Below are 17,773 nucleotides of genomic sequence, written 5' to 3'. Positions count from 1 at the left end.
CAAGTGACTGCAATGGCTGGAGCTGAACAGATCTGAAGCCAGGAGTTATTCTAGATCTCCCACGAGGGTGCAGGGTCCCAAGGCTTTGGGTCATCTGCCACTGCTTTCCCAGGCCGCAAGCAGGGAGCTGGATGGGAAGTGGAGCTGCCAGGATTAGAACTGGCGCCCATATGGGATACCGATGTGTTCAAGGTGAGGACTTTTAGCTGCTAGGCCACACCACCAGGCCCATCCTCCTGAAAGATTTCTTAAGAAAACTATTGGGGCCTGGCACGGTGGTGCAGTGGTTAAGGTCCTTGCCTTGCACCCCCGGGATCTCATATGGGTGCTGGTTCTATCCCGGCAGCCCTGCTTCCCTTCCAGCCTCCCCGCCTGTGGCCTGGGAAAGCATTTGAGGACGGCCCAAAGCTTTGGGACCCTGCACCCGTGTGGGAGACCCGGAAGAGTCTTCTGGCTCCTAGCTTCGGCATAGTATTGGCCGTTGCGCTCACTTGGGAAGTGAATCATCGGATGGAAGATCTTCCTCTCTGTCTCTCCTCTCTGTATATCCGCCTTTCCAATAAATAAATAATAAAAATAAATCTTTTAAAAAAAGAAAACTATTGATCTGGGGCCAGTGCTGTGGTATAACTGGTTAGGCTGCCACCTGAAATGCCAGCATTCTGTATGGGTGCCCATTTAAATTGTGGATGGCTCTACTTCGAATCCAGCTCCCTGCTGATGGCTTGGGAAGGACAGCACAAGTGTTTGGGTCTCTGCTACCGTGTGGGAGTCCTGGATAAAGCTCCTGGCTTCAACCTGGTCAAGTACTGGTGCTTATAGCCATTGGAGGCATGAATTAGGGGCTGGAAGATCCCTTTCTCTCAGTAACTTTGAAAATAAATAAGTAGTTTGTTAAGAAAATCAGTAGCTTTTTAGAAAAGGCTTATCTAGAAGGGGATGCTTGAGCTACTTCATTCCAAGAAGTTTCTTCAATGAGGAATTAATTTTGTTTGTAATGTTTTCTTTAATAGGGATTTTTGTTTTATTTGAAAGGCAGAGTTGGAAGGGGAGACAGAGAGAGCAAGATCTTCCATCATTGATGGAGTCCTCAAATGGCTGCAATGGCCAAGGCTGGGTCAAGTGAAGCCAGGAGCCTCCCTTGTGGGTGGCAGGGGTGTAGACCCCTGGCCATCTTCTGCTTTCCCAGGTGCATTAGCAGGGAGCAGCTGGGACTCGTTGCTGTGCTGTGATACTGGCCCCATGGTGGTGGTTTCTAAGTAGCAGCATAATGTGGTAGAATAAGTGCTCTTGGAGTGGTGTGACCAGGGGTAAAATAGTCATTTCATGATCATCAACAAGCTAATTAGCTTCTCTGATCTGCCCTATGGAAAAATGGCACTAATAGTAATACGTTAGAGTGGTTTTTCCATCTAGAGTCGGGCATTATCTACTAGCTTCTGGTTACCACATCTTTAAATGAACAGCAAGCAATTTCCCAGATTCCTGCCCCTCAGGGAGAATCACCTGAAATCTGTGCATTGGTTTGGTTCAATGAATCAACCTGAAACCTCTGCCATGTCAGAAGCTGCCCAGCAGTTTGTACTTATGCTACAGTCCTCAAACAAGCAGTAGATTAAGTGCCAACTAGTGGGCTGTGAAATATGTTGAATCAGAAATATTTAGATGGGGAAGGATTGTATGAGGGCTTCCTGATAGAGCTTATATATTGGATTTCATCATTGTTTTCTAATCCCTGTTTGCACAAGCAAGGAGTCAGGCTCAGAGAGAAGGTAATGTTTATTGCAGTTGTCCTCAGATCAGTTCCATGCTCTTCGTGAAGAGAATTTCAGCTTAAGCTGAATTGCTGGTGAGGGAGCAGGACCTTCCAAGAGGTGGGAGAAGCTCTGCGGATTAAAGTGAGCTCTCATCGAAAAGCTGTGAGACTGAAGACTTGTGCTTCCTCTCTGTTTGCACTCTTTGTTGCTTCTGTATGTTATTAAGAATTGTCTTTAGCTCCTGGAGCATAACAACAAAGATATACCTAAGGGAAGTCGGATGGAGAATTGATAATGCCAAGTGATTTGAGGTCTGGTGTTTTGAAAAAAATGCCTCCCCCAACCCTTGGCCCTGTGTCCCCACTGTTGGAAACCACACTTTTCTTTCTTTGTTTCTTTTAATGTTCATAATTCTCTAATTTATTTTTGATGTTTGCATAGTTAAGGATGCAGGCCCTTGTTGACCATTGATTGGGATGGAGAAGATTGAGGAATGGGGGAAAGTGGGTGAGACAACTTTCCAATCTTCTTATTTTTATGTATCTGGGGAAAATGGAGAGAGTAGGGGATAATGCCATGTCAGCAACCAACTGCATCACTACCCCGGGATGGGGAACAGCCGCCCAATATGATTCCGGGGTTCCCAGTGTGGAGCATATTCTGAGGGTACTGCTAAAGTGGTTTTCATAGTTCTGAGATGTTGATTTCATTGAACCAAGGTTGAGGAAATCCTTCTAAGTTCCATTGGTTGACATAGTTCACCTTAGAGTTTCAGTTTACCCAGATACTTGATGTCAAAGCTTGGCTCTATACTGGGATGGTTGGGAGGCCGGGTATGGCCTATTTTCCATCTCTATTTTTCCCCTAACCCCAGAAGTAGAAAGAAGAAATAGAAAGCTTGGGCATAATGATCACACCAACTTCTCCCTAACCCTAGGTCCTTCCCACTCTGATCGACTATGTAAGCATCATCTAAAAAATAAAAAAAACTTTTCCAGGAGAGCTAATTTGTTTTGCCCTCCATGGTACTAGATGTTTTCTGCAGTCCTCAGTGAACTGGTGGTTGTCATGTTCCCCCAAGAGCCTCTGAGCATGCTGTCCACTTCACAGGCTTTAATAACCCAGGAGACTCAATTCTGACACATGCACTCCACGGTCAGACCACAGATCCTGTAATTTTCCCTGTAGGTGGAATTTTGAGTTCAGTGGTTTAGACCTTGTGTGTTTACGTGCCCACGCTTGTCCCCACGTATCCTTTTAAAAAAAGAAAAGGCAATTATGTTGGCATAGTGGTATAGTTAAGACAAATTTGGCATTAACGAGGCCCAGCTGTTAGCTGCTTTTCTCCCAGCAGTGTAATGTAACACTTGCCTAGGTATAATCAACCTAGGCAGTTGCTGGGGTGGAAACCGTACTTTTCATGGCACTGTAAAGGTATTCCACTGTTTCCAGGCCTCCATGGTTTTCGATGGTATGTCAGTGGTTTGTTTTTTTTTTTTTTTCCCTCAGACTTTGGCTTTTCTACATGAAATGTGTGGTTTCCTTTGGCTGCTTGCAGGGTTTTTTCTTTATTTGCTTTCAGTAGTTTTGTCTATTATATGCCTTGCCATTGTTTTCTTCAGTTGTTGTTTGAGTAGTTGCTTTGGTTGGACTTGAACTGAAGGTTCTGTCCCTGAAATGACAACGCAAATGTTAAGTTATTTAATATTGAGCTGATCTACTCACAGACTACAACAAATGTGCATGCTTTAGGAGACAGGGATGTTTATGTAAAAAACTTGAAGCTCCCCTCCTCTTGCTTTCTCCTCTCTGGCGTTTCCTTTCTTCTTGCAAGGGATAAGGTTGCACCAAGCTCTCTCCTCTAATTCTCCCAGCCAGAAAGTCAGGTTTCACGTGAGAATTTCTGCTGTCCCTCCCAGTGCCACTCCAGGCCTGCTTTCAGGGTTAAAAGCAACAGTAACGTCCTGTAGTCTTACCTCCCTCCCTCTAAAATGTAGCTCCTCTTTTGTTTATTCTACTCTACCTTCAGGAAGCTGCCTTCTCTGGTCTTTGAGTCCAGGGTTGATCACTGTCAACCCTGACAGGTGCTGACTTGGCCTCCTGGAAGCAGAACCCTTGAAGGTACCCCTCTCTGGTACAGAGAACCACTAAGTGTTGTATTGGGTTACTGCTTTATTCTGATCCATTTACACATCTTTTGGATAATATGAAAGCTTTTTATAAAAGATCATGGAAAATATAGTGAAAAGATAATGGATATGTTCCATGAACACTTTAAAGTTCCTTGTAGTAATAATTAGGCAGTTATAGAGCATTCTATGGAAATGACAGGTCATCATTTATGCTTCTGGAGATTTAGTCCTGGACTTGCAATGGAAAAGGACATCTTTTCAGCTGTTAACAGCGTAGTCTGGCTCAGAACAGTGCTTGTCTTCATCCTGCATACTCATGTCTAAGTCTTTTGACATCCACTCTTGGTGTCTTAAGTTTCCGTTCTCTTCTCCACAAAGGGTACAGCTGATTTACACAGGGTGCCAGGGCAGCACCCTTTGAAGAGGTGACTTCTGAATAGAAACTTGTATAAGGTTGAGAATGGACCATCTAAATTCTGAGGAATGTAGAGGGAATGGTCGCTGTGAAAAGCAGCACCTAGTGGTGCAGCCAGTAGAGCAGTTGAGGGGAAAATCTGAAAGGAAAACAGCCAGGGACACCATGTAGGACTGTTGAGGCTTGGTGCACAGTCTAAGTTTTGTCCTGCATGTGTTAGGAGGCTGATGTAGGGCACATATAGGTGCCTGTGTTATGGGCAGTGGGTTTACTTGTACCACAACACCAACCCCTACTCTGTGCTTTTAAAAAAAAATTCCTTGAATGAGTTAGATGATGATTTCCTAATATTGTGATTTCTAGGTGAATCTAATAAGGAAAACTTTTCCCAGCTTTTTGGGTCAAAAATTATCCCAAATCTGGCCTCCTCTGCTAGGTATGGGTATATCTGGGTGGTTTGGATTTTTTTGGTATTGTTTACTTAAGAACTTGGGGCCATTACTGTTTTCTCTTTCTGTTTGTAAATGGACTGCAGGACTGAACTGAAAAGGAAAATTGTGTAAGACAAAGCTTCCAGAAACCAGAAATGGCAAAAATGACAGAAATGGAATTGTTGTGAGGTCATGTTGCACAAGTGATTTGCTAATGGCAGCACGTTAGCTCTTTAAAGTCTCGCTTGTTATGTGCACATTTTCCTCCCTAGGAGTGATAGTCAGGGACACAGAGATCCTTTCAGTGGCTGAACCATTCCCCAGATGACTTCTGCAGCCATGGCTGGGCCTGGCTGAAGCCAGGAATCAGCTTTCTGGAAGCAGTCAGGTCTCTCATAGGGGCGGCAGGGCCCAAGTTGGGTCATCATCTGCTTTCCCAAGTGTATTGGCAGGGAGAAGCCAGAAATTTATCTAGTGCTGTGAGATGGGATACAGCCAATAGCTCAATGCACTGTGCCACAATGCTGACCCCTCTTACATCCTCTTTAAGTATTTCAAAATAAGAAGTTGGGCTGCAGCAGTTTTATTGACTGAGATCATGTGGCTGATTTAATACCTAAATTACAACTGTTTCAGGACTTTGTCATAATTCAGTGTATCTTTTTCTTCTGTTTGCAAGAAATTTAGACTCAGTAAAACTGACTGAGTATAAAATTTCTTGTGTCTTGCAAAAGCACAAGCTTGTTTTAAAATGAATAATGAGTAATATATAGGAACTGGTGTAGAAATTAAACTGTAGCTATATAAAATGTATACCTAAAACACACCACACAATAGGAAAAGGCTCTGCTAATCTTGTATAATAATTTTTGCACATTTTTCAGTCCTCTGTGTGTGAGTTTCTTGTGCCCAATGCTGACATTCAAGTTAGGTTATTTTACCTTCATTTTCATTGAGATTAGTGGCAACTTTTACAAGTTAACACAGATGTTTAGAAAATTAAGTTAATTTTTTTATTATTGATTATTCCCTTATTTAAGGTTACAAAGGGAAGCTTGATTCACTGTCTGTTCCTTCTTGGTGTTTTCTAGCACTTGATGTTTCCAGCATTGATGTTTATTGAATGAATGATTCCTCTGAATAATCAAGAGATTGAATTGCTGGTGCTTTTTTTCCAGTGCCTTCTCTGTTGTTCACCTCTGCACTCCTCCTCCTGCAGCTCTTGATGTGCGTATCTGTCTGCGCCTCAGCACTGGGCGTCTGTTGTCCTTCACCTTTTGGTAGCAGAACTGGTAACGGTTGATTTTCTGAGCCTTTTGTAGTTTTAAGTACTACAGCTTTGAAGCAGAACTCTTGCAAGGAAGCTTTTACTCCTCTTACTCCAGTTTTAGTTCCTATTTGGAAAGGTTTTATGGGCTGAAATCTCCTTGTGGTTATGGGCAAAGGTGATAGTCCTGGATGAGGAACCCCGGTTGTTATTCTAAGTGCTGTTCACTTTACCGTCCTCTGCAGGCTGACTAATTCAGTGGCCCACAGATGTTTGAGGGCAGATAAATCTTGGTTGAGAAAGGCTGTGCTGTGCATTGTTGAATTGAGCAGCTGCACCCTGCTGAGCATCCTGACCATGTTGCTGTGAGCCATGCTAGTGGGGCCCTGCAGGGTGAGCCGAGGAATAGACTTGAATAAACATCAGAAAGCTGGTTCTGCATTCTAGACCCACACACGTGTTATTCAGTGTCCCTTTCTGTGACCCCCACCTAAGTCCTCTAAAGAATGAGTAGAGCTCTTGGTTTTAAATCATGATCAGTTTAGTAGTTCTTGGTGTTTTCAGGGTTGGTATGTTTATAGGATTGTCAGGTTTGGCTGGCACATCACTCAGTTTTGCAGACAGTGTGGAGCTGTGTTGATCTTGCAGAGGCGCTTGTGTTCACGCATGCAGTGAGTGCAAGAATTGGAATTTTTTAAAAAAGATTTATTTGAAAGGTAGTTTACAGAAGAGAGAGAGAGCAGGGAGAGAGATTTTCCATCTGCTGTTTAGTCCCCAGATTGTAGCAACTGCTGAAATTGAGCCGAGCTGAAACTGGGAGCCAGGAGCTTCTTCGTGTCTCCCTTGTGGGTTTAGGGGCCAAACCTGGGCCATCCTCTGCCGCTTTCTTAGGCCACTAGCAGGGGCCTGGATTGGAAGTGGAGCAGCTGGGACTAGAACTGGTACCCATATGGGATGACACCCCCTGGAGGCTCCAGGAATTGGAATTTATGCCCAGGCTTTTTTAACTGGTTGTAACACCAGGTTTCCCCCCATCCGTCCAAGTGCTTCTCAAACTTCAGGTGTGAAGGAACTACTTAAGGATTGACTAAGTGAAAGGGATGGGATGGAATGCAAGTTATTTCAATTCTGCACTTCTTTCTTTATTGGAGAGAAAGAACGAATTCCTACCTGATGTTGATTCTGTAAATGCCCACAACAGTCAGGGGTAGGCTAGCACCAAAGCTGGGAGCTGGGAACTGAGTGTAGGAAGTCAACCCAGGCCTCCCAGGTGGGTAGCAGGAAGCTACCTACTGGATCCATTCCCCACTGCCTCTTGGGTCTGCAGTGACAAGCAGCAGCCGGAGCAGGTGTCAGGCCAGCTGCAGTGCAGAGGGACATAGGTGTTCCTCACTGCCAGACTGAATGGCTGCACCAGGTCTGCATATCCAACAGTCTCACTTGAAGATCATGCCACTGGTCTGTAGACCACCCTTGCTTATTCATGCTCTGTGCTGTGTTCTGGTATTACTAATTTTATAAATAATCCTGGAGATAAGTTTACAGAGTTGTTAATCTGCAAGTTAATGGTCATAAGTGGAGTTTTTCATTGTTTTCCTTGTAAGCTGCTTGTCTACATAGCCAAGGTGAGGGACTTGGTTCCACTAAAGTGGCAGAATTAGTTCTGTGTTACATGAAGTTTAGTATGTTTGGAAAGGAAAATTATTGTTCCAGGGTGCTTGGTAAGAGTCTGAGTGAACAGCTGCTCTGTCTCATTACTTGCAAGGTGGACATTATTTTACACTTGCAAATCTCTGAAATTGGGATGCATCCTATGGTTGATGGCATTTTACCATTGCCAGGCTTGCCATTTGGCTTCTGCCACTTGGGTCACTCTCCCACCCCTGGGGGAATGGAGCTTGGGTAGCTGCTAAGGTGTGAGTACTTTGCTTTCCTGACACTCTTTGCTGACACAGGCCTCAGTGCCTTCACTGTCACTGCTCAATCTGAGCTTGGTATATCATTGGCTGCAAACCTGGGCACTTTTGTGCAGGTGTATCACACTGTAGGCAGATTTCTGTCTGTTGCAGACTGTGGTCAACAGTTCTTTAACACAAGGATAATCGGGAAAGCCTGGCTGGCTCCTGAGTCCCAGTTGCCACCAATTTAGACCTGGGGCTGCAACCACCCCTGGGGAAACCTGGATTGAGTTCAGGTTCATGGTTTTTGGCCTCTTGGTTGGTTCAAGCATTTGGGAGTGAATCAGAGGAAACAAAGACCAACCATCTCTCTTCTGTCCTTCCCTGCCTCTCAGATTAATAAATATTAAGACATTAAAAAAGAGGAGTGATTCTTTTTTATAGGAGATGCAGCAGGAGGCTTCTAATCTGTCTCCTGGGGGATTGGACTAATTAGATGAATATATAATTATAAGACTAAGCTAGTGAAAGCACTGAATGTAGTCATTCATTGATAGAGGGCAATTTAAAAAGTTTGTGGAAAATGAGATTAAAGGTGAATGTTACAAAAACATTTATTTCAAAGTAGAGTTACAGAGAGAGAGAGAAAGAGAGAGAGCGAGCGAGCCTGAGTCCATCTGCTAACTAAATTCCCCAAATAGCCACAATTGCTGGAGCTGGGTGCATCAGAAGCCAGGAGTTAGAAACTTTGTTTTCTTGTCTCCCAGGTGGATGCAGGACCCAGGTCTTTGGGTAATTCCCCACTACTTCTCAGGTGCACTAGTAGAGAGCTAGATAGGAAGTAGAATAGCTCAGAGTTCAAACTAGCACCAACATGGGATGCTGGCAATGCAGGTGGCAGCATTACCCATATACTGCAGTGACAGCCCTAAGATAAGTTTATTTTAGAACAAATTTTCTTGAAATAAATGCATAGTTTATAGTAAGTAGTTTCCAGGAACTTTCAAAAGACCCTTCATATACATGGATGTAAGTGGTTATTTTTGTCCCTAAATAAACTTTAAAAATTGTGATTTAAACTTTTATTTCTTTTGAAAGATAGAGAAGGTTGACTATTCCCTGATTCACAACCCAGAAGGTTGCAATGACCAGTGCTGGGCCAGTCTGAAGCCAGCAGCATCATCTTCACATGCATCTCCCATATGGGTGGCAGGGACCCAAACTCTTGGGTATCTGCAGGGAATAATCAGAAGTGGAGCAGTGGACCTGGCACAATCGCTCAGTGCCTAAATCATTGCCTTGCATGTGCCTGGATCCCTTGGGGGGAGGCCAGATCATGTCCAAGCATCTCCACTTCCCATCCAGCTGTCTCTTGTGGCCTGGGAAAGCAGAAGAGGATGGCCCAAATACCGGGGACCTGTACACCTGCATGAGAGACCCAAAAGGAGCTCCTGGCTCTTGGTTTCAAATCAACTTGGCTCTGGCTGTTGCGGCCACTTGGGGAGAGAACCAGTGGACAGAAGATCTTTCTGTTCTTATATCTGTAAATCTCACTTTTCAGTAAAAGTAAATTTTTTTAAACATTTATTTTTATTACAAAGTCATATGTACAGAGAGTAGGAGAGACAGAGAGGAAGATCTTCCATCTAATGAGTCACTCTCCAAGTGATCGCAATGGCCGGTGCTGCACCTATCCGAAGCCGGGAGCCAGGAACCTCCTCCAGGTCTCCCATGTGGGTGCAGGGACCCAAGGCTTTGGGCCGTCCTTGACTGCTTTCCCAGGCCACAAGCAGGGAGCTGGATGGGAAGTGGAGCTGCCGGGATTAGAACTGATGCCCATGTGGGTTGCTGGCGTGTTCAAGGCGAGGACTTTTAGCCGCTAGGCTACCATAGCACTGGGCCCTGAACTTGCCTTTTAATTTCATTTTTCATAAACTTTTTTTCTTAGAGGCAGAAAGAGTCCACTCCTGTTCTGGTTCGCTCCCCTGGGTCCAGGAACTGTATCCCAGGATCCTGTGTGAGTGGTCATCTCTTGACACTCTGAATTCCTTCACTAGCAGGAAGCTGGAGTTAGGAGCTAGAACATCAATCCCAGGCTTGGAATTTGTATGCAGGTATATTAATTCACCTCTTAACTACCAGACCAAACTCCTGCCGGTCCACACACTTTTTGAAGTACCCTTGTTTTACGTGGCAAGGTCAGTAATAAAGTTACCACCTGCTTTGTAGGTAAACCACTTCTCTGAGATATGGCCTAACTAAAATTCTATGTTATAATTTGGTTCTCATTAAAACATGAAAATTTGCTTTATGGAGAAAACACTACTTTGCATATTTGGATCACTGTGGATAGCTAGTCTTTGAATTTGGATTTGTTGAAGCCACAGAAGCTGTTAGTTTAGCTGCATAGATAAACTTGAGAAGAAAGCAGTTGGGGCAAGTGTTTGGCACAGCAGTTAGGATGGTGCTGAGAACACTGTTGGAGTGCCCAGTTTGCGTGCCAGCTCCTCAGCTTCAGATCCAGCTTTATGAGAGAAACCAGGTGATGGCTCAAGTACTGGGGTCTCTGCCTCCTACGTGGGAGGTCCAAATGGAGTTCATGACTGCTGGTTTCAACTTGGCCTAGCCAGGGCTGTTGTGAGCATTTGGGAAGTAAACCAGTAGATGGAGAATCTTTTCATATCCTTTAAATAAACATAAATTTAAAAAGTCTAACTGTAGCTTTTTAGATAGGATCTGCAAAGTGAAGTCATTCATCTCACTGGGATGGTTGGTGTTTTTTTGTTTTGATTTATGTTCCCACAGATGCCTTAAAAGTGGAGGTCAGAACTAACAGGCTCAAAGGAATTTTGCATTTGGATTTGAAGTTTATAGGCCAGCTGGGAGACTGCAAGGCCAAGAACAGATGCTGGGAACTAGCATCTCAGATCTACTCTGCCACCTTGTGTTCTCTTGGGAAAGTTATTTTTTATTTCCCTGTATGGTTTGACAGTTGTAAAAATAGTCCTTACCTTGTTTCATAGAAAAAAATTCTTTAGCAAATGAATAAAGCTCAAAATGTGAAATCATTGTAAATTTATTGAATTGTAAGGTGGTTACTCCTGAAAGGCATATACTGGATTTTATAACTGATGGGTGATCAGGCAAAATTACCCACTGACTAGAGCCACAGTCTTTGATTTCCTACCCCCAAGATTGATAGATTTATTTGAAAGAAAGAGATCCCCCCCCCCCCCTTTACAGGTTTGGTTCATTCACAGAGTAGCCTTGATCCAGAGCCAGGATCTGGAGACATCTCCAGGTCTCCCACGTGGGGGAAAGGGCCCAGGTTCCCAGGCCATGCTCTGCTGCTTTCCTCAGGCACAACAGTTCACTTTGTTTGGAAGTTTTGATTTTGCTTTCTGTAAAGCAGCATTGATTTTGGGTGTTTATTGTTCCTCTTTACAGGTGGTCCGGACTGAGAAGAATAGTTTGAACAACCGATTCTTGCCCTGGAATGAAATTGAGACAGAGGCGATCCTGTCAATTGATGATGATGCTCACCTTCGCCATGATGAAATCATGTTTGGGTTTCGGTGAGGGATTGCTTTTCTATAAGGAAGTGCTTCAGTTTGCAAGTGATAGAAACCTACTCAGACGTGGATTAGGCAGCAAATTGAATTCCTTGACTAGTGCTGACAAACCTTTCCTTAGACTAGAAAGGGTAGTAGAGGAGATGGGCAGATCCTGGTCTCAGGTGGTATTGGAGGATTCCATTTCTCTTGCTCTTGAAAATTGTTCTCCCCTTAGACAGGCCAGGAGGATGAAATTCCCTGGTTGGGTGGACAGGATTTCCTTTCTCCTCCTAAAGCTACAAACACAAGCATACTTTAAAAGTTCATGGAAAATAGCATTAGAAAATTTATTTTGATGTACAGAAACTCTAGAATTCATGCATAAAACTTGATGAACTCTTGAATGAGTTCATAAAAATGGATATTATCAAATAATACTTGGTTTCAAAGTTTTTGGTACCCAAGCTTCTCTCTGATTTCTGAATATCAACATCTTCTCTGAAGTACTGTCAAACCCAAAGCACAGACAGACTGGAGACTTGGGTTTGGCCTCAGAATGAAACGGGCAGCCAGAAGCTACCTGCTGCTGTCTGTTGGGATAGTGGGACTCAAGATGATGTTGAGAAAGATGGGTTGAAGCGGAGATTCAAGAGAGCAAAGAGAAGGGGCTGTTGTCACTGCTGCTGTTCAGCATCTGTTGAACCCTACTGTGTGCCAGAGACTAGTTGAGCTCTGGGCCTGGTTTATCTCTTTGATCCTCCTAAAACTCAATGCAAGTTGTAGCTGTTTCTCTGTGTGTAGGACTAATTAGGACCCAAGAAAACAAAGCCACTCAGCTCAGGAATCAGTGGCAGACAGAGCTGGGATGGAATTGCTAGGCAGTCTAATTGCACAACTTTTCTGTCATTTTGTTATACCGCTGTCTTGTATGCTCTCTTTTATGTAGAGGCGTCCCACTGCAGGCACATTGCTGGCAGGAGGAGGCGGTAGGTCAAGGCCACTCACACTGAGTCATGGGCTGTGGTGTCGATCCAGGGACAGTTTGCTATGTGCCATTGTGAGGAGAGTTCAAAACTTGAGAGTAAGCCTTTAGAAACTTTTAAAGCAAGTTAACATTTTCTGTGACATCCAAGTATATGATTGTGTTTTTGTACAGTTTATTTTTTGGTGACATTTATTCAGTGTAACTTAGATAGTCCACAGTTTACTGATGTAAGTATCCAATTCATTGGATGTAGGGTATTGGAGTTATGCAGAATCTTTCATCATAATTGGGCTTACAGTTTCCTGTCTCCACTGAGAGAAGCCCTCTGTCTATTAGCAATCAGTCCGTTTTTTTCTGACCCCTTTAAATTCTAGGTAACTACTGATCTCTGTACTTATACTTTTTGCCTCTTGTACATTTCATGTAAATGAAACCCTACAATTGATGGCTTTTTGTGATTGGATTCTTTTAATGTTTTCAACAGTTTATCCTCTTTGTAGCATGTGCCAATTCTTCAGTCCTTTGGTATGGCTGCATGACAGTTGGTTCATCCATTGGCGCACATTTGGATTGTTTTTACTTAGTTGTTAAGATAATACTGCTGTAATAATTATGTGCATATTTTTAAAAAATCTGTTTTTAAACAGATTTATTTTGTTTTTATTGAAAAGTCAGATATACATTGAGGAGGAGAGACAGAGAGGCAGATCTTCCATCCATTGATTCGTTCCCCACGTGGCTGCAATGGCTGGAACTGTGCGTATCCGAAGCCAGGAGCCGATCGCCTCCTTGGGTCTCTCACACAGATGCAGGGTCCCAAGACCTGGGTCCAATTCCCAAGAATTGGATACTTACATGAGTAAACTGTGGACTATCTGAGTTGGGCCATGCTTGACTGCTTTCCCAGGTCACAAGCAGGGAGCTACGTGTGAAGCGGGGCTGCTGGAATTAGAACCAGGACCCACATGGGATCCCCATGCCTGCATGATGAGGACTTTAGCCACTAGACTACTGCACTGGGCCCCATGTGCAAATTTTTATATGAGGATTAAAAAAAAAAAACTTCTAGAAGTGGAAGGACAGAATTGGCCATTTGTATTACTACTTTGGAGGAACACCTAAATGAAATTGTCTATTTTTGCTTAGGTTTTTTTTTTTTTTTTTAATAGTCTCCTTACTAGAGAAGCTGAGTTGCAATTGTATTCTCCCATTCTGTAGATGATCTTTCACTTTCTTGATGGTGTCCTCTGACACAAAACCTTACATTTTGATGAAATCTTTTTGTTGTTGATTGCTTGTGCTTTGGGTGTCTAAGGTAAGAAATCATGCGGCTCATTTTAAATTTTATTACAGAAGCATTAGTTGCCAGTCAATTCAGGGAATAACTAGTTCCTCACAGATGGCTTCAGAAATGCCGGAGATCTTATGCAAATTGAGTTTGTGTTTAGGAGAGAGAACTAGTTTCTCTGTATTTCTCTCCTTTGCCTGGAATGGCAGACCGACTTGCCCAGCCCTCAGGCTTCCTTTGGTGTGGGTTTATAGGTACAGATCTGCAGATGGAAGGAGCAGCAGCCTCCTTGGTGTATCCACCTTAAACTCACCTAGAAGAGTGAGTTGGCACATTACTTGTAAGTTAGAGCATCAGCTATTCCTCTCTGAACTGCTCACATTTTCTTTGACTTCTCCCTGTGTATTATTGAAATAAGACTGTTGCTTCTCTGATTACAAACAAAAAACCAGGGTTGGCATTGTAGTACCACTTGTTAAGTTGCTGCTTGTGATGCTGGCATCCTTCTTATAAGAGTAGTGGTTCAAGTTCTGACTATTCTTCTGACCTCATCCCCTGCTAATATGCTTGGGAAAGCAGCAGAAGGTGGGCTAAGTGCTTGAACCACACACACAGGGTACTTCATGGAATTCCAGGCTCCTGGTTTGACCTGGTGCAGCCTGGGCTGTGTGACCATTTGGGGAGTGAAATGAGCAGACAGTGGATGATCACTCTAACTCTACCTTTCAAATAAATAAGTAAATCTTAGAAAATATGGCAGCAGACAGCCGCTTGTTACTTTCCTGGCCACTGTTCCCTTGCAGTGTGTTCAATAAACCTAAACCTATTAACTTTGTTCTGATGAATTCTTTCACCACTGCGACACTGGCCTCAGTTGCTTCCCACCAAGTACACCTTGCCCTTGCTGTTGTGACCAGTTGGGTAGATGGAAGATGGACTGATGGAGTCTTTGCTCTCTTTCTTTATTCTTCTGCTTTTCAATAAGTAAAGAAGTTTTTTTTTTTTTTTTAAAGATTTATTTTTATTATTTTTTCATTGGAAAGGCAGATATACAGAGAGGAGAGACAGAGAGGAAGATCTTCCGTCCGATGATTCACACCCCAAGTGAGCGCAACGAGCCGATACTATGCCAATCCGAAGCCAGGAGCCTCTTCCGGGTCTCCCATGCGGGTGCAGGGTCCCAAAGCTTTGGGCTGTCCTCGACTGCTTTCCCAGGCCACAGGCAGGGAGCTGGAAGGGAAGCAGGGCTGCCGGGATTAGAACCGGCACCCATATGGGATCCCGGGCGTGCAAGGCGAGGACCTTAACCACTGCGCCACCGCGCCGGGCCCAAGTAAAGAAGTTTTAAAAATGTAGTACAATGTAGAAAGGATTTAAACTGAGATATGTTCCTTTGTTACATGATAATAAAATAGCTCTTTCCACATGTTTCCAAGAAGGGGAGAAAGCTGGACAGTAACTCCAGGAGTGGCCTTTGTCATTGCAGATATTGTTGGTGTTGGGAAAGGGGGAGCATGTTTCTGGTATCACACCACACGGTGTAGAGTGCGCTGTGGACTGGGAGCCATGGTGTTAACAGGGGAATTGCCACGCATCCCTGGATTCCAGGAATAATGCAGATAAGAAGACCTAGCCTTGATGAATTTGAAGTTTATCAAAACAGATGGTTTGTCATCTTCAGTGACTCAGGGTTGATCTTCAGTGACTCAGGGTTGAACACCCGCTCCATGCCATTTCTCAACGGATTTCCTGGTAGTGGCAGACTTGGAAAGCCTTGCAAAGTGTTTCTTAGCAGTTATGCAAAGTTTGAGGTTTGGCGAAGAATCCTACCTGTACATCCTAATGTTTTCCACATTTGTTTGGGTATCCTTTAAATTAAAATCTTTCTCCTACTAATATCTGTGCTTTACTTACTTCACCTAACTGGGAGTAAAACAGATCTAGATCTAGGTTCAAAAGGAAAGGGTAAATATAAAAATTCCTCCCTCTGATGAAAAGTTAAGTTTGATTATCTTCTACTTAGCTAGCTAAGAAAAAGGCAAGCAATCTCTAATGGCAAAAGAAAGGAGGCACCGAAGAAAATTGGATGTCAGATGTCCACAGAGAATAAATGGATAGTCATGACATCATTTGTAATACGCACCACAAAGGATAAAGAAGAGGAGGATCTGAAAAGTTCATGAAAAATGGAGTTAAAGGATGTTTAAGTTTTTTTCATGCATTTTAAATGCTTTTTTTTTTTAGACCTTTATACTTTGTATCATTCTGCTTGATGAGGTATAGAGTGGTTAGAGCAAGGGGAATGGTGGTTTATGAGCTGGGGGAGGTGGGAGTAGGAAGTCCGTGTCTTTTGGGCACAGAGAGTCAGGGAAGATTAGAAAGCTCTGGAGATGGATGGTGGTGATTGTTGCACAGTCATGCAAATGTGCCTAATTCCAGTGTACTTTAAATGGTTAACAGCAAAAAATAGTTGAACTAGGAAGTTTTATGTATGTATATATACCTTGCCATGGTTAAAAAAAAAAACTGTCAGTTGTCTGAAAATGTCCACCCTGCAAGGATATTGTACTGTGATAGAAGTTGTGATTGAACTAAATGAGCTACTTTGTCATTTATTGGGAGAAGAATGCTTTTGGAATGAAATCTGTGTTTTGGGAATTGAAGCTCCCTGTGGATAGCAGAGAAGTTTCTCAGGCAGTTTAAATCTAGTCTTTCTGCAGGCCTGCCGGGGCCTGTGGAACTCTTAAGTGATTTCAGCTCTCCAATTTCAGCTCTCCAATTTCCTTGCCTATAAAGTTGGAGATGATATAAAAGTCTTGGGTTTAAGAAATTGAGAATTCAATGTTTCACGATAAACTTTTATAGATTTAAACTGCCTGAGAAACAACACTGAGAAGGTATATAATGAAAAACATTTTAAGACTTTCTCATGATACAACTTTCTGCCTCAGCTCTGTTCGAACTAGATATTAGGTTTGGTACATTTTATTTCAAGCAGTAGTTTGCTGTGGTTAAATACGTGGTCTTGGGGTAGGTGCTTGGCATAGCTTCGGACACTGCTTGGGATGCCCACACTCCGTCATCAGTGTTCCTAGGCTCCGTGTGCCCCTCCTTATTCCAGCTTCCTGCTGATACACATGCTGGGAGGCAGTGCCTTATGGCTCAAGTACTCAGATCCCTGTCATCCAGAGGGCAGACACACAAATCAGGTTCAGTTTCTGCCTTCTGGTTGGGCCCCAGTGATTGTAGGTGTTACAGGAGTGAACAGTGGATGGGAGCACTCTGTCTCCTGTCTTTCAAATCAATAACAAACAACCCCAATGGTGTCTTAAAATGTTTTTCATTATATACCTTCTCAGTGTTGTATTAGCACAAATTACATATGTGTCCAGCTGAACTAAGGTGCTCATTAAAACATTTATGAGTTAAGATAAGTAAAACTGATGTCTTCTTACTTTCTAGGTGATTGTTGTAGAAAATCCATTTTTCTATTTTACTCTTTGGGGCTGGAGAGATGCTGGCTATCAGATTATGAAATGGGCAGGTGTTAAGAAAGCTGCATTTGACACAGTTCATTTAATTTGGGGTAGTTTTTTTGTTATTTAAAAATGAGAAATAGACAGTACTTTAAAACATTTTGATAATCTTGGTACTTGGTTATCAAATGTGTGTATGTGTTTTGTATTTCTTAGGGTTTGGAGGGAAGCTCGGGACCGCATTGTGGGCTTTCCCGGCCGATACCACGCTTGGGACATCCCTCACCAGTCCTGGCTGTACAACTCCAACTACTCCTGTGAGCTGTCCATGGTGCTGACAGGTGCTGCCTTCTTTCACAAGGTAAGAAAACGCTCCAGAATGGCCTCAATGTACTAAGAGCTGTATCTGTGTGTAGTAGTGAAATACTACCCTGAGGTAGAATTCTCTGGCTTTTTTGTCGTCCCTTCTATGCTAGAAAATTTTATAAGCAATAAGCAGGAATTGGTGGTGCAGTACAGCTGGTTAAGCCACCACTTACTACTCCAGTATTCCATATTTTGGAGTTTTGG

The 17,773-nt window shown here is 43.3% G+C and overlaps 1 protein-coding gene across 4 annotated transcripts in view; it reads left to right on the top strand.

Moving 5' to 3' along the window:
- EXTL3 (exostosin like glycosyltransferase 3) overlaps positions 1-17,773 on the top strand; it is a 90,761-nt gene that overhangs the window by 59,913 nt on the left and 13,075 nt on the right. For all 4 annotated transcript variants that reach the window (XM_040965711.1, XM_040965710.1, XM_040965709.1 and 1 more), the window contains 2 exons: positions 11,348-11,475; positions 17,420-17,564. In XM_040965711.1, the coding sequence (XP_040821645.1) occupies positions 11,348-11,475; positions 17,420-17,564 (273 nt within the window). The remainder of the gene's footprint in view (positions 1-11,347; positions 11,476-17,419; positions 17,565-17,773) is intronic.

This window comes from Ochotona curzoniae, unplaced genomic scaffold (assembly GCF_017591425.1).
Source record: "Ochotona curzoniae isolate NIBS_2020 unplaced genomic scaffold, NIBS_Ocur_1.0 scaffold_4505, whole genome shotgun sequence".
NCBI classification, from domain to species: Eukaryota; Metazoa; Chordata; class Mammalia; order Lagomorpha; family Ochotonidae; genus Ochotona; species Ochotona curzoniae.
The sequence above is the reverse complement of the archived record's forward strand: the minus strand, read 5'-3'. Positions and strand labels throughout refer to the sequence as shown.